The 21,195-nt window shown below is 48.8% G+C and overlaps 1 protein-coding gene and 1 long non-coding RNA gene across 2 annotated transcripts in view; both read right to left on the bottom strand.

The window, feature by feature from the left end:
• The window catches only part of IGFBP7 (insulin like growth factor binding protein 7), a gene marked incomplete at its 5' end in the record, with an annotated part of 38,830 nt that overhangs the window by 968 nt on the left and 16,667 nt on the right, over positions 1-21,195 (bottom strand). The window contains 3 exons of the mRNA XM_019534229.1: positions 702-828; positions 2,657-2,773; positions 5,614-5,723. Coding sequence (XP_019389774.1) covers positions 702-828; positions 2,657-2,773; positions 5,614-5,723 — 354 coding nt within the window. The remainder of the gene's footprint in view (positions 1-701; positions 829-2,656; positions 2,774-5,613; positions 5,724-21,195) is intronic.
• Positions 5,932-10,504, bottom strand: LOC109309453. Its single transcript, XR_002100918.1, has 3 exons — positions 10,494-10,504; positions 10,435-10,437; positions 5,932-6,321 (listed from the first exon to the last, which is right to left on the bottom strand). It is a non-coding gene; the product is annotated as an uncharacterized LOC109309453 (long non-coding RNA).

Here is a 21,195-nt window from a genome sequence, read left to right as displayed (position 1 = left end):
TAACTGGTGTGTGCAACAGTGATAAGGCCTGGCAAAGAGGAGGAGCAAGGCTATTGGGATTAAATCTATTGGTAAAACAGCATTGTGCAGTTTTTGAAAGTGTTTTTTGAAGCCCTCTCATACAATTCTAAAGGAAAAAAACCCCCAAACTGTAGGTCTTCTTTGATTTAGCATGCTAACTGGAGAACTACTGGAATTAGTTAGAAAAAGCCCATATTTAAGCTATTGGGGATGGGAATGTACTTTTAGTTATGTTCTAAATCTTACTTTCCATTACTCAATGTACTCCCTCCCCTCTCTTCCCCCCACTTACCTTAAAGATTCAACTCCACTGCAGCCTCTATTATGAGAGCTTAAACAGTTAAGATCTGCAAAAAGTCCTATATGGAAACCAAGTAAGGTTGGATTTGATGTTCCTGCTATTTCTAATACTAAACTCCTGCAGAAAACATAAATGCAGCCTTTTCAGTGTCTTTTTACTTTGTGAAGGGACTAAACCCACTGCCATTTTCTACACGCTAGCATGCATTTTTGCCACTTCGCACTGTATTGCACGCATTTGTATATGTGCATTGGCTCATGTGTAGAGCAAACCTGAGTTTGCTCCGAAGTGGCAGATCTCCAGCATATTGCAGGACAAGAAGTGTGTATAAACACCCAATGAGAACAAAAAAAATTCTGCACCTTCAAACAACACCCACCTTTCGTTATAGGTATTTCATGTAGGGCATCAACAACAGTGATTTTTGCAGAGGCTGTAGCTTCTCCCTTTGAGTTTGATGCATGACACTCATATTCCCCAGCATCATCTTTACTCAAAGGAGATATCTGTCAAAACAATCAGAACACATTCTTTGTTTAGCTTGGACTTTTCATGTTAATTTGCATCACTGTTGGCCTGTGTAATAGCATTAAACTATATGTTACACAGACCTAATGGGAATAGTATTATGAATACCTGAGTGATAATTGACCTCTACCAATCAAGAAGCACATACCAAGAATATTCAACAGTATGGAAAAAAGCTCTTGCTTGCAGTGGTACAATTTTAAATTCTGCATAATGATGGCTTTTAACATAACACATTTGCTATTAGCAAGCAGTACAAACAACACTGATTTATCCCAGCTGAGCCAAAGCTGGCTGGATTTAAGTGAGCAGTAGGTTGTCTTAACTCACTTTGGATCCAAGCACCCTGTACCCTGACAGGATGCTGTTTAGCACCTGTCTTGGAGTGCATCCAATCTAGTCCTGGCCTCATCCTGCCTCCTTTACGGCTTTTACAACTTATCAGTAAGAAGTTGCTTTATCCTGGCTAGCCAGACATTAGTATTTGCCTGGTTTTGGAATGTGTTAAAACCTTCCATTATTGAGGGAGGCAGAAACCACATTTGTTCAAATGCTCCTTTCCATAAAAGTGTATTGTCAGTCTGCTGGCACCTCTCCAAAGCCTCTATCTGTTTTGGCATGCAGTGCCCTTGAGCTGCATTCCCTAGTCCACCTCATTCTGCGGCTCGAAGCAATCACTTGGTGTGGTCTGTTACTGCCAAAGATCATCTACTTGAAAATCAAAACAGATCTTCTTTTGTCTGATACGTTGTAACCTCCTCTCCTCTGATCTCCCTGCTGCTTGCTTCTCATCTCCACAGATAACTAAAATTTTTGTGTACTCCCACTTAAGAAACTTCTCATCTCAAAAGGGCAAGGATTTCTTTTAAGTCTTAATGACTAAATGTTTGGGGATGCTTCTTGAAAGATTACATTTCTTGAAGGCGCACACCAGAGAAAGAGTGGGGACCTTCTGCAACACCTAGGACGCATCTTGCATGGTTGCATGCGATGTTCCTGCCTTCAGTGAGAGGCTGGACTGGATGACTTCCTGCAGTCCCTGCCAGCCCTCTTTCTTCTGATTCTATTTAAGTCCTGAGTTTGAGCTGGGGGACACAGAACTAATCAGAGATAAAGGTCTCTGGTCCCTTCCTCCGAAGTTAACTTTCACTTGCAATTCCAAGTTCTTTGTGGAGAGCATCTCTCCAGGTCATGTAAGGCATGTTCTTAAGAGTTGTATGCTGGTCTGGCTGGGGAGAATGAATCAACAGGAGAGATCCAAAGTGGAAATGCTGCTTTTGAGGCCTAGCTACTTCTAATACCTTCACAATAGCCTCCTCATAAGGTAGGACAGCATGGTCCTGATTTCAAAAGATCCTTTCCTGTGTGTCCTCTTGTCTTCTAAGGATACCTTGTCCCCATGGCTGACAAGCTCCTACTCGGATACCAGCTGGACTGGGCTCTACCTGCTGACTGCAGTATTCTTTGGATGATACAGGAGGAATGGTCTCTCATGTAAGTGTGGGTTTCTCACAGCTTGAGCCTTGTATGCACCTGGTTATCCTCTGCATTCTTCTTCCACAGACTTTGTGCAGGTGTATACAACTGCAGGAAACACATAGCAGCTGAGGACTGGGCCTTGACACAGGCATTTAATCTTGTAAAATGCAGGACTTTAACTGCTTTCACTTCAAATTCACAGGGCTTACTTTTTTCCAACTTCAGGAAAACTACTGAGTTGCCTCCATTTTGATTTCTAAGTCTTATTTCTCAAGCCTTGCCTGTGTGTTGCTAGAAGTGTATAGTCGTCTCTGCACAAATACTCACCAGCACCCAGCCGGTCACTTCATGCTTTTCAGGCCCACCACGGGTCTGGATAGCCAAGTTCTCACGGTCCCCAGGCAGAAGCTCCATCCGCTGGACACCATATTGCCCCCGTATTATCTGGGGAAGCACAAGACAATGATAACAGCTTGGTCAGAGGGTTGTTTTCAGGACTGTAGTCATAAAGATTTAAGCTACCCATGCAAATTCTACCACTGCCTTGTCTACAGTCTGGACACCGATTATATAGGTACAGGGTATCCTCTTTCCCCTACCAGACTAGCTGCCCCTTGTTGAGCACCTTTACCCTGATAAAACTGCCTCCACACTGAGGTGAGGTGCTGATTTCTTTCTCCTGGAAGGGATAGAGCAGTACAACTTTCCTGAGTGGACCTGGCTAAGGGTGAGATTTCCCATGGCACTCAACAGTGACTCCAGTCTCCCCCCGAAGTAAAACTCCTGGGAAGACTCAGTTCACTGCTGAGTACTTTGAAAAAGAATCCTACTCTGATGGCTTGAGGCAGTGCCAGGCTTGTATAGGGGCAGAGGGGAAAGGGCTCCCCAGGGCTCCCACAGCTGTTGCTACTCGGAGTGCAGTAATGTTTCCTGTTCTAAAAGCAAGAGTGACTCCCACTGCCCTCATTGGTGGTTTACGGGGAAGTGGGGACAGACAGTTCTCCATGGGAGCTGCCCTAGGTACTGAGCCCTCTGGGAAATGTAACTGCCTGCCTCTGAAGCAGCGGAAGACTTGCAGCGCACAAGCTGTTCCAAGAGCAGGGCCCAGGCCTGGTGACATTCCCAACAAGAGGGCTGTATGGGGCAGGGCAAGGAGCAGGAGAGTAAAACCCAGCTGCTTGGGCTTCTGCTGTATTCAAAAAAGCGGTGTCTGAATGGGCAAGGGAAAGGCTTCCTTGACAAAGACTAATGTGGCATTTTTCCAGGCAGCGGCACAGCCCGGCCACGCATTGAAGCAATTAATGGAGTTGTAAAACAAGGAATAAGCCAGAAAGTTATTCTACCAAAAAAAGTAATAATTCTGTAGCCATTTCTATCATGCCATTAACTGAATGTGTGGCCAGGTGCAGCCCTTGGCTGGGCACTGCCAATCGATTTCAGCTTTTAGCTGCTGGGATACTCTATGTGTTCCTGCAGCTGGGAGCCCAGCTCAACTGATGGGGCTCCCAGCCATGGAAGCACATACTGCACCCCCAGAGCTGGAAGCCCCATCAGCTGAGGGGACTCCCAGCTAGGGGAGCTTGCTACTTGCCAGTGTGGGGAGAGCCCGGGATCATGATCCTGGACTCCTGCACCAGCAATAAGGCATGATGGGTTCTGATGCTTGATCCCCCAATCAGGCCTTCTGCCAGGCACATGCAGCATAGCAGGAAGTGTAAATTGTGCATCAGGTTTCAGCATGCCTTTACCTACATGCCTAGCAGAGGTCTTACAAAAAGCTGCAAACTGCATCGGGGACCAAAAAGCCAAGGGCTTTTGTTAGTAAACGTGGTCCATGCTCTTCCAGCCCTGAGAGGGGAAGATGACTGAAGATCTGCCCTGTTAGTCAGATGCCCCGTTAAGCTACTAGTGACTGGTGTTAAGCAGCTGCACAGCTAGTGTTTCCTGCAGCACTCTGGGGTTACACTGATAAATGTTATGACCATCATGATTGTTTTGTTTACTGAAAACTGAGGCTTGATTCTGTCCTTCCTGCATGTTGCTCCCAAGCTGGACTCTGGGAATTGTCTGGGTGTACTGGTAGATGCAGGGGATGGAATGGGACTCAGTTGCCTTCTGGGAAGCAGGCAGTGTCACTTCTCCATGCCAGACTGCAGTTGGTGACACTGGGGCTTTCAAGTTCCATGGGAGATCTGCCCAATAAAACACCCACAGGCTTAGCCATCTGAGGAACACCAGGGCTTTGTATGTTACGGGAAAACATCCCCAGCTGCTTGTCTTAGAGACATTGCTACAGTAAGCTACCTGTTGTCTTAGGCCTGTTTTGAATTTGCATAAAGGAGGGCAAACCCTCAGAGACCTCCACATAACCTCGGGCTTGAGAAACTTTGGGAAGCCTTGATGAGGTACAGACAGTGGCACTGAAATGAACATCCACCCAAAGGCTGATGCTGTTCTCTTTGACAGTGCTGGGATCATCATCTCCCTGCTAAGGTACCAGGCTCCTCACAGGTACCAGGGCTGAGTTCTCATGAAGGCTCTGCAGCTGAAGGTGGTTTTCTTATAAGCATAAGAGCAGAAAAAAAAAAAAAGCCCAGGACTTCAACACTCTTTAACTGCACAGCTCAGAAGCAGCACTAACATCCGCCTCCAAGCTACTAAGGCAAAACAGAACAGTACGTGACTACCGTGACTGTGACCTGTGTGGTCACGTTCAGTGTTTCCGAAGCTACTTGCAGACCTGAGGTTGAAACAAATAACCAAGGAACATTCTTTGGAGGCTCTGAATACCAGCCTGTCACGCTGTAAGCAGCCTAACGGCGGTTCTTTTATCAGAATAAACAATGTAAAAAACGCTGGGGGGAAATGAGCTTTAGAAAAATTATTTATGCAGGAAAAATTAAACAAAGCCAGATGTTTTGGGGGTGGGAGAGGGAGGAAAAGAGATTTTTCTCAACTTGTGTTTGCACTGGTAGAACGCACTCCTCTAAGGCATGCTTGTCAGAGACAATGTTTGCTGCAAGATCTTTTCTTGCAAACTGCTGTTTCACAACCTGCCCCAGAATGCCTTATCTCTGCACATGGACTGCTGGAGGGCCCAAAGGGAACTGGCTTTGGTAACACAGCAGGTATGTTTCTCAGCTTCCAGGCCAGACCTCCTCACTCCAGGAGCTTATGAAACTCCTTCCTGTATTACTGACTGTCTATCTCTGTTCCTTGCCTTGCTGCCCCAGGTGTCTAGAATATGTCACCATGGCATTAACTGTGCTCCCCAAGCAAACTACCTTATTCCAGATAAGCACCGGGGTTGGGATTCCCAGGACTTCACAGCTCAGGTAAATCTGTGCTCCAGTGACATTCCAGATATCCTTGGGGGGAGTCACAATGGAGGGTCCTGAAAGGAGAGAGAGCTGTTATACCCTCATGCTTGTTGGCCAGCCACATTGCACCTGGGAAACTGGTTGTTTCTGGGGAAAAAAATGTTAGCCAAAACTTCCCAGATTTTTCTGGGAACATGTGCAGGCACCATGCTTTCTTTGGGTGCTGGCCACTCGTCTTCACTCTAGCGCCTCCACCCCATGTTCTGGAACAGGCATTTTGTCTTTGTTAGCAGAGTGACCTCTGTCAGGGATGTGCCTTTTGCTATTTCTCTGGCTGGGCAAAAAGCCTAGGACCAGTCAGGTAATTACAGACTGTGTCACAATGCATGAGCAGGGAATAAATTCTGGTACTTCTGATCAGGGCCGTCCCTGTAGGGGGCAAATCGGGGCAACCACCCCGGCCCTGTGGTTTGGGGGGCCCCATGGACTGGGGCACAGCAGCGGAGGCGTGGAGCCCGATGGAGAGGCGGTTCTACGTCCAGCCACTCACCACCTCCTCCTGCCCTGTGGTGGCAGGTTCTTTGGATCTGGGGCCTGTGGGATCGGAGCGGGGGTAGGGCCCTGCATGGGCTGATTTGCCCTGGGGCCCAGACCCTGCTCGGGTCAGCTCTGCTTCTGCGTGCTCAACTAGGAAACTTTTACCATGTTCCTTTCCTGTTTTGAATACGTAACACTGCATATATGTGTCTAACTCATCACTGTGCTCCTCCGGTTTCACATTCACACATGATCATTGTTTTTGATGGAGTTACAGTGCAGGAGTGGATTGGATGGGGGGGGGGGAATGATATGGATGCACCCCTCTTTGATTCCTGCTCCACCCAAAGTATAAACCAACTGCCCAGTGCTAGCAACAGTGGCATTTCTATTCACAGTGCTCAGAGAGTCAATTAATTTCATAGCTCATTATAAACTACCTGATTCCTGCTAAGGTCTCTACACTCCACAGGTGTTAACAACCCTCTCTTTCCTTTTTAATGGCCCTGACATTCTTCTAATCAAGCTATCCTTTCTTCTGAAATGTTGCTGTCTGTTAGGTTCTCCTATTTCACAGCCCTTCAGATTGTTTTAGCTCTAGCTAAAAACATTAACTCAGGTGTGGTAATATTAACTCAAGTGAACATTAACTCAGGTGTGGAAATAACTCAGTGAAATATGGGGGGCACTGTCAAGATGCTTACGAAGGTTAGATTTTTTTAATGAATCTGAATAAGAGAGGCACATATAATTCTAATGATTACAGGATTAATGAAACAAAACCTTTTGATTATTTTTGCTTAGTTTATTATACTGAATATATAATGCAGCAAATTAATGCATGTTCCAATAAAGTTGTTTGTTTTTGCTTCAACCTTAAACTGAATAATACAGTCCTAGGCCCCTGGCATGTTAGTAAAGCTTCTAGTTTTGTTTTTTTAACTAGGATAAAAATGTGTTGGATTATGTGCTGATGCACCACACCACCTGCAATTCCCTCTTCAAAATCCTAGATCTGGCCAAGTGCAATAAAGCTGTAGTGAATCTAACACTTGTCTGGGTGGTCCGGTTGTTTTGCAAAGCTTTGCTCACAATCTGTAGCGTGACTGGGGCAGCAGCCTCAGGGGCCACCTTTGCTGGGGGAGAACGGTGCACAAAAATAGCTGTGACCACAATGGCAGCTGATTAAGCTGCTACTATTCATACCACAGTAGCCTGCACTGCCCCAGGAGCTCTGTAGCTGCCACAGAGCTGCCCTGATACACCTCTTCTTGCCATCCTGCTGATTCCCAGAGGGAGCTGCCCTGCTCCCCTCTGTTCTGCAGGGTGCAATGTTTATGTGACCAGAGAGACCCCACAAACTCACTGAGTTCAGGAGGGCTAGATCAGCTGCAGTTGCAAGACAGCTGTGTTGAGACCCATCACCAGCTGGGGATTGTCTCCCTTGACTTCAAAGCAGCTGCTCTGACTCACTGCAGCTGGATAGTTGGCTCATAGCTTCCTTGAGGCCAGATTTGGCTCTTAGCTTTAGGATGGTAAATCTGGAGTGATGCTGCTGATCTGGCTGCTGGGACTCTGGGCTTACAGTGATGTGAGAGGGCCTCTGTGGTATGCCAGTAGGGGGTGCTCCTGCGCTGACCCACCCAGCTTACTGAACCTGACCAAAACCAAGCTGCGGATGCCTCCCCAGGGGTGCCAACTTTTGGCCAACCCTCTTCCTGGAGCACACCCACCAACCTGGAGTAACTGGTGCCACCACCTGAGCTCTGGTGTCTGTTAGGCCCTGTGCTGCTTGGGGTACACAGGCCCTGCAGACCTAGGGGTTGCTTAGCCCCAGTGGGATATATCTGGGTGCTTCTTATAGCCAGAAGCATAGAAAGTAGCCTCCCTTAGTCTGCCAAGCAAAGGGAACAAGAAGGCCTACCCAGTCCCCCTCATGCATGTACAACAAGGCTTGCTATAATGGATGGCTTTATTGGGTAGAGAGGATAGGTATGGGGAGGGGTACAAGTCAGAGTAATATCAAAAGAATACCCTGAGCAAACCAAAGTGGCTTGATAACCTTTTGATACACTTCTAGAACATCTGATCCTAAGTTACTGGCTACATTTCAGGTAGGTTACTCACATGTTCATCTAGAGTCTAAAAGAGCTCCAGAGGCCATTTGCTTATTCCCAAAGCATGTCTGTGTTCCCTTCCTCATGGAGAGGCTTTTATGCACCTGTTGTGACCTCATCACTAAGTTCCCACCAGAAATGGACCCACTGGCTGCTGACCAGTGCTTCCAAATGACATCAGGCTGACCAGGCGAGCTAACTAATCACACGACCTGCAAGGGCAGGAACCTGAGACAAGAGGAGGTTCCCACCCTTACAGGTCCCCCCTCCCGGTGGAAGTTTTACAGCCCAGCTAGTTGTGCAGGCAGGTAACACAGTGGGCTTTGGGCTGTCTGCTTACCACAGTGAGGCAGACTGGGGCATGATTTCTCCACAGCCTCTGCTCTGCAATTGGAGGGGAAGAGGGAATTTAAATCAGCATATTTAGAGATCACAGCTGTCTCTTCAGGTGTCTTTGGGCTCTTGCAAGACAATGTGTTCTCAGCTCTACAGGACCTGTGGCAGGTCAGAGCCCTGCTGTGTCTGCTCTGCTGCTTGGGTCCAAACCAGAAAATGAGCAAGGGAGGAGGGGAGAGGCAGCAGTGTGCACTTCTGAGAATGGACCAGGGGAGGAGGGCTGGCTTCCTGCGACAATTTGACCCCCATGTTGGCAGCAGAAAAGTGCCCGGTTGGCTCTCAACAGAAGCTTCTGGGTGCTTGAGCCCTCTGGAAAATATTACCCTGGGCCTATCTGGGAGCCTGTGCGTGGGTCTAAAGCTGCTTTGAAAATCTGGCTTTCAGTGCTCACCCCCCAGGCTTGGAAATGTCTTAGGCACAATCAGTGCCCAGGGAGGGGAAGAATAGGTCTTTCTGTTTCATTCCCTTTTAGGAGGGACTGCGCTGTAAACCAGCTATTAGTATCTCAAAATAGAAAGTGAAATCCAAATGAACGTGTCATGTTCATTCCCATTCACTGACAAGACTAACAGACTCCATCTTGAGAGGATTTTTCTTTCTGTGCCTGGTAAGAGGCAGGCACAGCAATAAGAATGTCATGTTCATTTTCCTGAAATAAAGTGCTGTTGTTCCTGGTAGGAAGGCAGGAGCCAGACTGGGACCAGTCGCCTGCTCCTGTCAGTGGCCAGTGCAAGATGCTCCTCAGGAGAAAGGGTTGTACCTGGCAGGTGTAGACTGGCCTGTCCCCTGAGCTGCACCCATTTGCAGCAAGGGGACATACTAAAGCACTTGTGTGGGTTTTTCACATTTGCTTTTCTAGCCCTAGCTCCAGGTCTCATCATCCCTGGGATCCCATTCTTCCCCACTTATAGTGGATGCTGAACACATCAGGGATGCACACTGACTAAGAAGGAAAATGCTTCTTATTTTTCCCTCTTGAATATCCAGGAGTCTGTCTGCATCTAGTGCCATCTGCCAGAGCCCCGCAGAAGTCCATGACTGGTGATAGCTGCCCCTAGATGGCCCAGATGGCCCTTGTTTCAGTGGGGAGAAGTGACAGCGTGGGGCTAGCCCATCCCACCCAGGCCAGGGTTGCTCTCTGCTCCTGTCTGGTACCACTTTAATGGGTCCAGAAATGAGACATCCTTGCTTCCCCTCAGACTCTTCTCCCATGCCATTGAGCTCAGTTGTCTTCTATGTGTCACACCCAGGCCTCTGGCTAAGTTTCTTTTCACCATCTTTCCATCTCTCTTTGATGGGGGATACAATGCTACCCTGTGGCAGAGGGATGGGCTGCAAGTGTCATGCACTGCTGGGACGATGCCCAAAGGATGGGACCAGAAAGGGCTGTTGAAGTCATCACCAAACTGCCTGGAGTTCTCCTGCTCCAGTGGCTTTGCTGGGTGCCAACACCCTTCAGCTGTTCTTTCTCCACAGTGGGTCTCTTGTCTTTCTCCTTTTCTTGCCCCACTCTGGCCTCTCTCCTCCCCACCATGGGATCTGGCACAGATGTCCTTTATCCTGGGGGCATGTTAATGGAATGACCAAAGCAGTGGCCTGGCAATGAGATGGGGCTGGGTGCGGTGTCCACATGCATGTTTTGATCCTCTGAAGTGCAGGGATGAGGGGATGCAGGGAGTGCCTCAGGCTCTCTCTGTGCTGATCCTTGGTACACAGCTTCTCTTCCAGCTGTCACAGCCTGTCCTTTCAGTCTGAATGTCCCTGCTATGATCCCCAGCACAGTGGCTTTTCAACATGGGTGTTAGCTGCACCCCCTCTGCTCTGGGATTGTTTTATATCAACTCTGTGCAGGGATATATGCTCACAGAAGTTGCAGGGTAGGAAAGGGAGGACTGGACCTTTGGTTTACAACAGGAGTTACAGCAGGGTGGTATGTATGTATGTGCTCACTGACCTACCTACGTAACAGGTCACTGGGCTCCTGTGTTCGAACTCCCTTATAGTTAACACCGGTGGCAAGTGTTTGCCACCAATAATTCCCAGGTGTCTCTGAGCAGCTCTAGAGAAACTGAACTGGATTTGCACCTTTTTTCTCTGACTACAGACTATCTCAAAAAGAAGGCAACTCCCACAGGCATCTCTTGAGCAAACACAGCAGTGACCCATGACATGGCATGCCAGTCATTTCAGCAAGTGAAATGAGTATAATCTGCCTCGGTTCAGCATGGTGTGGACCCCAAATTCAGCCCCAGTGTGGGAAGGGCATGCCTTTGTGACCTCAGCTGAAGCTGTGCAGCCGCTGGAACTGGTTTCTACAGAATGCTAAGTCTGCAGTGCACGTATGCATTTGTGTGTATGCATACATGTGTGCATACGCGCACACGCGTGCACAAACACACACACACACATACACACACACACACACACAGAGCACAAGAGAGCAGAGGAGAATCACGAGATGGCTTGCAGTAGTCCCTATCTGTGGGAGAAGAGTGCCCCCCTCCCCCCAGCTTGCTGCTCAAAGGCTCTGCATCGCCCAGGAGCAGCTGAAAAAAATATTTAGGGTTCCCACAGACCTGACCTGCTGCAGAGTGGACCCAAGGAAGTGAGGATGGAAAATCCTCCATGGGGTGGTGTGTTCTGCTCCTGGTCAGAAAACGGCCATTTCCTGTTGTTCTTTGGTCTCTCAAACAACAGGGCGCCCAGCACGTCCCCAGGAGGACTCTCCTACAGCAACTGGCTCTCATCACAACAGGGATTTTCCATCTGTGCTAAGTTTAGTTTCTCTGGTCACCACCCTCTTGTGGTCATGGCCCCTGGTCACACTCAGTTCTTGGCACTGCTTCCCTTTGGTGCAAGGCTTGTTCTCAGAGAAGTCCTGGGCTTTTCACCATGGGTTTGGTTGTAACCAGAGAGGGCCTGGCTTGCAGGAGCTCCCCTCCTCTGATCCAGGAGAAGTGTCCAAGCAGCTTTTACCCCATGCATTTCCAAGTGCAGGGAGAAGACCTACTTGCAAGGCACAAATCTTCACTCTTGCCTGTCAGGTGACACTCCTGACCCCTTCCTCAGAAGAGCAATGGCCACTTCCCCTCCCTGCTCCTGGTCTTAAGTCTCCCCCCGCATTCCCTGGTGGGAGTCCAGCTCTCTGGCTCTGAGCAGGACCAGATCCAGTGAGAGCTCTCTTGCACTGTCCTTGCCACTCCACAAAATACCAAATTAGTGTCCTGCCTCCCCACCCAGAGCCAAGAGTAGGCAAGGCTTTTGGGATCAAAGTGTGTGCATGTAGGGGTGGGGGTGTTGCTGTTTGGCTTTTAGAGCTCTTGGCTCTGATTCCCCACAGTGTTCCTCCAGCTGTACACCAGGGCAGTCACTGGTCTTATACCAGCCTAAAGTGGGAGTGCCACTGGGGTGAAAACGGTCTGGTCTTTCAGCTTCTTTGCATTCCTAGCACTGCCCTGGCTCATATTCAGGCCAACAGCTTGTTAGATTCTCATGTCCCAGACTACCCCTTATGGTTTAATCATAAGTCTTACGGTATTTGGTGTTTCTCTTAGTGCCAGTTCCTGGGAATTACAGCTCTCATAAAAAAATTGAAGCGGGGACTTTCCAGAGGGGGGAGAAAAGCTTGCAAAGGTGAAAAACCTTTTGACAAGTCAAAAATCCAAAGGCAAATACAAATGGCATATGAAAATAATGAAGATCTCATGATTTTTAAACCAGTACTATGATTTCACCAGGGCCCAACCTGTGATTTTGAAAGCTTGGGAATGGCAATATTGGTGGTTACATCAATGTAACTCCATTGCTGACAGCCTAGCCAATCTAAGCTCACAAAGTGGTCAGCAAGTGGAGAACTCATACTGTGGTCAGGGAGCACAAAAACAGATCCAAGGTCTTTGGAAACAGAAGGACCTGGAACTGGTTTCTCTCCCCTAGTGGGGGCAGAGGGCCAGCAGCTTGCCCTGTCCGCCCTGCCTGACCCTATAGCATCAGCCTTTCAGCCTGATGCTGGCAGACAGCCAAGTAGAAGGACACCACACTCCTACCTGTGATGATAACTTTGCAAGAAGGCCAGCGTGGGCTTTTGACATCACTCACGGGCAGAATAAGGGTGGGAGGGAATTCCAGTTTTGATCCCCCCAGAGAAAATCACGATCCCCTTGATTATGTCCCATTCCTCCAATGGCCACAGCACCCTAGGTAAAACAACCTTGGTGGTGAAATCTAGGTGCTCAGCCCCAGCCCCAGCCCCAGCAGGCAGATGCCCTCATCACTTTGTTTTACATAATGGCGTTACGGCTGAGATCCAGAGTTTAGTCTACTAGGAAAGCCTGCTCTCAGGAGGCATCTGCCCTTGGCTGGGAAGCCTGTTAGGGAATGGGATCTGTGCAGGTCACTGCCCTTTATCCTCAGTTACTTGCTTCAGTCCTGAAGCTGGGAGTGGAGGGGGCATCAGTTACTTGCTTCAGTCCTGAAGCTGGGAGTGGAGGGGGCATCCCCAGGAGACTCACAGATGGCGTGAGAAGCATCAGCCCTTCTGCACCAGAGTAATTTATACTTCCCAGGGTCTCTTGCTCTAAAAGCATTGCCAGCCCCAGGCACCCAGAACTTGGGAGTCAGATCCCTACCCCAAAAACTGATGACTGGCCTGAAAACCTCTGTGTTCAAGACAGTGAGTCACGCTGGGTCTGGCTTGATTTTTATCCAGCATGGGAAGCCTTGAGGTCACCCAACTCCAGTCTTGCACATGCGCATAAAGCACCACATGCCACTTCATTGAGAGAAAGAGCTCTGCTGGCCTCTCCAGCCAACCACCACCCCTTTTGCATCCTGCTTCCACACACCTACATCTCCTCTCCTTGCCTGTCCCCTTCCAGAGCCATTCCCCTCACAGCACCCTTCTCACTATCATGTCTCATCCCCTTTTTCCCATTCCCTCGCATCCCTCTACCCCTTATGGACACCCCTTGTGTCTCTCCTTCCCTTCCCCTTCCCCTCCCCACATCTATTCCAGCCCCCTCCTTGATACAGCTGAGGTTATGATTTATCCCTTCATGTCACAATGGAGTTGGCAGTGAAGGTTCAATCCTGGGAAGACTTAGGTACACAGATCACTCTATTCTGGAAAGAAGTCCCACTGACATCAACATGACTGTGGACTGGAGTCAAATCACTCCAATACACAAGGCCTGGCAGGCTGTGGGCTCTGGACAACAGTGAGCACAACCCTCCCCTCACACTTGTTGAATGTCTGGATCCCAGGGCCACAGCCATGACTAAGAGTCATTCAAGCCGCTTGCTAACAATGTACAGCAATGCTTCAGAAACTCTAATTCCTGGGGCAGAGAAGACCCAGACCATCCCTTTCTGACCTCTCTGAAAGGATCCTGGTGATCTGCCTTGTGTGTTGTATACAAAAATGTTGGGTGTATAAAAGCCACACAGAAAGAATGACAGATCTGGCTGCAGAGAACAAGTTTGACGCAGAGAAGAGCACAGCACACCTCATTGTTGCCTTTTCTTATCTGTTAAACAACATGTCTACACATACATTAACACGCTTTAGTTATTGCATATTAAATCTAGTACCTCCACTGTGAGATACTAGGAAAATGCGTATTAGCAGACATGATTAATCAAGTCCACTGGAGCACGGTAATTACTGTGCTCCAGCAGCCTCTTGCATATTGTGTATCAGTGTCTTCACACTTAAAAAAAGTGATGGCGGAGCTTGAACTAAAGCTTGTTGAACAAGCTTTAGTTCAAGAGCCTTCATCATCATTTTAAAGTGTGAGGACACTGACACACGAGACACTGTGGCACTTTAATTAGAGTGGCTCTCAGAGTAGCTCTAGGTCATTGATTAACTAGAGTGGCTCTAGGTCATTGATCCTAGTCCTGTCCCCAGTGGCCACAGAGAAAACCCCATCTGCATCCTCTCTATAATCATCCTTCAGGTATTTGAAGGCTGGTATCAAATCCAGCCTCAGTCTTCTCTTTGTTAAATAACATAACCCTGGCTCTTTCAGCCTTTCCTCATAAGTCTTGCTTCCCAGGCCTCTAATCATTTTTGTTGCTCTCCACAACAAAGTGCAGCATGGCACCTGGAAAAGATTTCTTTCTAAAACCAGCACTGGATTTTTCATACTGCAGATAGCTTTGTTCCTTGTGGGGCTGGTAGTGGGGAGAGAAGAGCAGATGGCACCGGTGAGGTCATCCTTCCTGGGCGACACCTGCAGCTCAGCTTTCTCCAGATCTACGTGCCTACACTGCATTAGGGTGGAAGTAATAGATGGAAAACACTTAACAGGCCACCTAGCTCATCCCTCTGCTGAAGCAGGATATCTCTAGTGTTTTAATAGCTCAAGAAGAGGTCCTTCCACTCATCCTGGGGAGACTGCTTCCCACCCATTTACATCACAGCCCTCTTGCAGGGTGGTCAATGTTTTGCTCATACGGGCGGGACAAGCAACTCAGAGCTGGTCCGTGGACCAGCTAAGGCCCCATAAGCCAGGACAGGCTCTGTGCTGCCTCCTAGGGCTCCACACTGCCCCCTTCAGCCTCATGTTGTCTCCTGGGGCTGGCCCCTGTGTCCCCAGATCAGGGCCACCTCTGCTTATGGAGCCAGTATGCTATCTGGCCTGTGAGGCTTCCCACAGATCCAGAAATTTGGCATCAGGGAGGTGGCAATTGCTGCTACCACTCCCCCCTAACCAAATTTCAGACGCTTGGGGACTCCTGCAGGCTAGATGGCATGGCTCTGTGGGCTGGACCTGCCCTGTGTGTTGCGCATCCCTGTATTAGATTACTGCACATAAATGGAGATCCTGTCCCAAAGGGCTGATGTCCTAAGCAAAGTTGGGAGGGGACACAGAGAATAGATGGACTTGCCCCAGGTCAGGAAGCAGAGCTTGGAATGGAATTCAAATGTCCTGCATTCCCCAATCCAGTGAATCAGACTTCCTCTCCATTTTGCTAGGAACTTCCCCCTGATTTTCTGCCAAACTTATGCCATTCTTCCTGGTTCTGGCCAGGGAGAATGGGATCATTTTTTTATCGTAGCAATGGGGGCTAGAAGCTCCCTTTAAAAGAGAAACAAAAAACGAAAGCACCAACAGAAACAAAAACTGAGGTCCTCAGGTCATCACAGGACTGTAGGAGCTAGGGCCTAAAAACCCATCAAATATTTGAAGGCATGTGATGAAATCCTGAGAGCTGGCAATACACAGAGTATTTGAACAGGCAATAAGCAATGTCTGAGAGACTGGATGATTGCACAGATTAGCTTTCATCTAAGATATGAACGGCTTGACACTTAGCTTCCTTAGGGCTAGCACTTGGATGCAACTTAGTCACTTAGTAGAGTTTATTGTTTGAACTCTCCTGCCTTTCCCCCATTCATTTTGAACCTGCTAGTGAGATAGTAAGAATGCCATCTGCTACACTGAGTCTGTATCAGGTTAAACCCAGAGTTTGAAAAGAATGAAAACACTATCAATAGTAATGCCATTAGAAGTCAGATGAAACCAAAGACACAACATGTCAAGAAAACAGCTGACTACAGAATATGCAGCTGGAGGCTATATATACCGTTTATGTAGGCAAATCTGTTTGTGGAGAGGCAAATCTTACATTCATCTGCTTGCTACTGCAGTCAGTGGGATTGTAAGCATGTAATTAAGGGAAGAATTGGGCCTCTGGACTAAATTCATCCATGGCATAACTCTGAACAGTGCCCCCTGGAGCTGTTGAACAGGCCCAATTGTCTCCTGCCTTGTACCTTGAAGGGTTCTTCTCCACCTCTCCAAAGTGAGCCCCAAGTGGGTATAAAATGCTACATTTGTGTTTGGTAACACCCACTGTGCACGTGTGTAAAGGACTCCATGAGCTGCAGGCAAGTAGAGCACATCTGCAGTTCAACATAACTCCTCTGGACTCTTCACCTAGAGAATGAGGAAATCATTTAACACACACTGAATGCCACAGGGACCTTAGCCTGCTCTCCAGTCAAGCTTCCCCAGCTCCAGGCAGCATCAGTTAAAATTAAATCAAGGAATAAAAAAGCAATCTGGGAATTCTCTTTGTTCTCAGGCTGGATTTAGATTCTGTTTTCCTCCGGTTGTGTGTGCACTCGTGCACTCCCAACAATCTGCATCTGAAAATAGACTCTCGTATTTCTCAAGCTGCCAAGAAGCTGTTTTCACTTGGAAATGGCTTTATATGGAGAAGGAGAATCTTTTGCAAACAGTGGCAGCTAATTTTATGTGCATTCAACTGTTTCCCTTCAGAACAGGGGAGTGCGGCACTATTAGCTCAAACCCTGGCAGCCTTAAAAAAGGTGGGGTGAGGTGGTTTCCAGACCTGCCCCTGGAGTCCATCTGCCCTCCTACCCCCTGCTTATATTGAAAGCTTTACCACCCTGTTTCCCGATCTCCAAGGATATTTTCTCTCTCTCATGGCCATGTAAGACCTCCACAACCAGGACTGAGCTCCACTGAGATCTCTAGAGTGTACCCTGTTGGGGGCAGGAGAGGGGGATGAGGGCTGGAAGGCAGACAGGTGGTATGAGGAAGCCCTCTACTCTCTTCCCTCTACAGAGGAAGCAGGGAGGAGAAGCTAATGCCAGGCTGTCCTGCCCTTCTGACGGAGGTGGATGGGTGGGTTTACAGTGTGCAGAGCTCGGCTCTGACTCACCAGGGAAGAGAACGGGATACAGGGGACGTCACTGCTGGTGGTAAGAGCACTAGCACAGGCTGTTCCCTCCACAGCAAGAAGCTGGCCAGACCCACGCTATGTTTCAGCCATGGCAGAGCAGGGCAGCTATAGGCTATCACTTGGGGATGGCCGAGGCATGGACTACCTTTACTCCTGCCCCATAGTGGAGGAGCAAGGCGAGCAGAATCTGCTCAGCCCCATCAGGCAGCCACCCACTGAGGCATAAACACTGTGGGGGTCCCTGATAACATCTGCTGGGACCTTCAAACAGGCCAGCAGTTTCCAAGGCGGCTGCATCACTTGAACACTGTGGAAATGACCAACGATCCTTTGTGGTGACCTGTCTGCTTTCCTCTGCCCTTGGGTCTATAATACAGGACACAGCTGACCTCTCAACTGGGGACAGGAGGGAATGCTGAGGGTCAGCCTTGTCACCACTGTCCCCAGCAGGGATTTTGCATGTGGAGAGGGGGCCATGGGAAAAGGTAGGATTCCCAGGGTCCTGTGCTGAGTGCAGTGATAGACCCTGAACCCTTCTCACTTTGGCACCCCAAGCCGCTTCTGCCTTCCAGCCTGCTCCTTAGCCCCACTCAGCACAGCACTCACAGCTAAATGGGGCCTGGGATAAGCATGAGCTGAAGCTTGCTGTTGTCCTAGAGGTCAGCTGCCAGGGGTGCTTGCTTTGCATCTCCATGACCATGACAGGCCAGCACATGGGATCCTCTCTCTGCATAGGGGGAGAGGTGCTACTTCCTTCAGTGGCAATAGATGAACTGCTGAGAGGCAGAAAAGCATTCATAGGGAGGCATTTTGGGATGCCACAGGCCATAAGCAGGCTGTATCTCAGGCATCTGAAGGCCTTGCAAAAAAAAGGCTATTTCCAAAAGAACAGTGTGCTAGAGAAGATGCTGCACTGCCTTTGTCCTGGCCATAGTTGACAGAGAGAGAGTACATTCATCTATCTCCACTGCAGCCACATGGGCAGCTGTAACAGGGCAGCCTGGCCCTGATCTGGCCAGCTGTTTCACTTGCCCTGCCCATTGCATTGGTGGGTGCTAGATTTAAGTAAGAGAGCGCTCAACAGCTGGCTGGGAGGGGCAGACAACCTGCTCCCATGGGACGCGGGAAGTCTGGTGAACTTGGGACTGGAGTCAACCATGTCCTGCTGGGACCCTGGTCTGCAGCACGGGAAGTGATGGTGGAGCAGCTGGGGTGGATGCTGCTGCTGCTCGGGCCAATCTGGGGCAGGGAAACAGGGGGCTCAGGGAAGTCAAAAAGTCTCTAGTGAGGTTGAGGGGGCCAATTCTGTGCACCGTGGGAAATCCAATGCAGGATCAGGTCCCTCAAGGTCCAGGAGCATCCGCCCAACTTTCCCTTCCTGTAGAGACATGTCCCTGGGAATCTCACGGAACCTCTTTATAGACAGGGAAAATTGGGGTTCCCCACTTTCAGAAACTCACACCAGGATCTCCAGGAGTGTCTCTCCATTAAGAAGGGAAAGCCCACATGGATCCTGGCATGGAGGCGCAGGACCAGGGAATCCCCAGTGCCTCATGCCTCCACACAGGGACTCGTGCCAACCTATGTTTCACAGAGGCAAAGGTTGGTGCAAGTCTCAGTGTGGGATGGGGTAGAGGCATAGGGCGGCACAGAACTGGGGGAAGCCCTGGCTTCTTGTGCTTCTACACCGGGACCCTCACTGGCCTGTGCTTCCATGTGAAGCATTGGTCAGCACAGGACCTGGCACAGGTACAAGCATGGAGGCATGGGGCACTGGGAATTCCCTGGGACCTGCATCCACACTTATGAATAAGTCAGTGCAGGTCCCAGTGTGGAGGCCTGGGGTGCCAAGGGTTCACCATCCTGTTTCTCTGCATAGGCACAGGTCAGTGTGGGATCCAAGTCCCGACGAGGAGGTGCGGGCAGAGAGGGATGCAAGGAATTCACAGGCAATGGGAATGTATTGCTTGTTGTCCTGCACTGAGACCCCCCCTCTGATGTGGGACAATTGGCAACGTGTTTCTCCCAATAAACCAAATCAGTTTGGTCTGCTTTGTCTGACGACATCTGTTTTTACACTTGGGGCTTTTTATCCCAATGAATTTTGTGAGGCTGGAGGGAGATGGGGAGGGCAGGCTCCATTCTGTCAATTTCATTCTGCAGATGGGACTATGAGGTCTGGTGACACTGGGGGCAGATGGAAAAACACCTGGTAAGAATGACTTGTGAGACTGGCTGCACAGACTGGGGCAGTTATTTCTCTCCCTTGGACAAAGGGAAGGACACAGGTGTTTCCCGCTGCCCTGCAACACAGCTCACACATATACACACACATCAGGCTGCCAACAGGGCTTAAAGCACGTCCAGTGCTTTGCACAGAGAACAAAACCGCATACTAAAATCCCTCCCAATCCCTGCCTGTCTTCAGCTTTGATTTCCATGGGAGGATAATGAGTCTGGCAGACAGTCCTGGAACTGATTAGAATCATTTGGGCTTGCTTACAGATCTTGATATAACTGTTTACAACTGTAAGCCAGGGATCTGTGTAGGAGGGCAACAAAACTATGTTTAGGAGCAGATGGAGTTTCAAAAAATAAAATAAAACAAAATCCCCAACAACTAACAAAACGTGTCTGCAACACTTAATGGAGGAGAGATGCATGGCTGCAGTTTGTGTGAATTGCAAGATATTAGCGTCAAAGTGATCCTGCCCACACTCCACAAGCTGAATCCCACAGCAGGTGCTGTGGCCTGCAGGTTAACCCCAGCTTTAAAATTTCCTGGAAGTAATCACCCAGTCAGATCTATTGGGCACACTCAGCAGGGGCACTGCAATCTTGCAATGAAACTCAATTGTCGCCAACCAGCAACAGACATTTGAATTGCTTGTGGCTTCTGAAAGGAGAAAGTAAGGCTGAGCTGTTGCATAGATGGTCCTGGTACAGGGCCTCTACACAGTGGCAAAACTTGCCCCTTCCAAACAGCTTAAGCAGCCAATAAATGGGACCCCTTATTTCCATCTCTCATTCCTCCTCCTGCTGTTGCTGTACAAAGACTGAAGGCTCAACCCATGTAGTGCATCTACTGAAGAAACATTAGACTCCTGCCCTTTTTGTACACATCATAGTGAGCCTCTGTTCTTTGCAGTGTTTAGGGAAACAACTGCCACAGCGACAAGTTGGGTCAAACTGTCACAGGATACACAGGAATCATTATCAGGCTCCATTTACCACATGCCACGTACGATCGTGATACTTAAACTGTTATTCTGTTTAGAAAAGTTACAGCCAATATATCTTGGTTTGATGGCTAGTGCCAGGGGCTGTGTGGCAGGCTTGCTGAGTAGTGTTTGTGAAGTGCCACAAACATGAGAATGGACAGTCATCAGAAGAGTGTTACTATTTTACATGATGGAAAAGATTAATCAATTTAATTTACTTCAATTAACAAAGTACAAAGTTGTTCATGCATCACTGATTACAGCTTCATGCCTGGCACTTTTAGCAATTCCCTTTACTGTCAGGGGTTGATTGTGTGCACTTTCAGAAATGATATTGTACCCTATGCTTTCAGTGTACGGCATCTCAGCTGGCTCTTGCCTGCAAACTCTTGGGGGAGGCTCTACACCAAAGTAGGGGTTCCACAGACAGCCCTAATTTTCTACTACTTGCTGAGCAACTATGAGCAAGTCCCTTTTCCTTTCTGTGCCTTGGTTTGCCTCTTACTCTTCTGTCTGGGTTTTAGATCCTTAGCTCCTGATCGTTGGTGCAAATGTGTCTG

Source organism: Crocodylus porosus, unplaced genomic scaffold (genome assembly GCF_001723895.1).
Source record: "Crocodylus porosus isolate Cpor-Errol unplaced genomic scaffold, CroPor_comp1, whole genome shotgun sequence".
Taxonomy (NCBI): Eukaryota; Metazoa; Chordata; order Crocodylia; family Crocodylidae; genus Crocodylus; species Crocodylus porosus.
The sequence above is the reverse complement of the archived record's forward strand: the minus strand, read 5'-3'. Positions and strand labels throughout refer to the sequence as shown.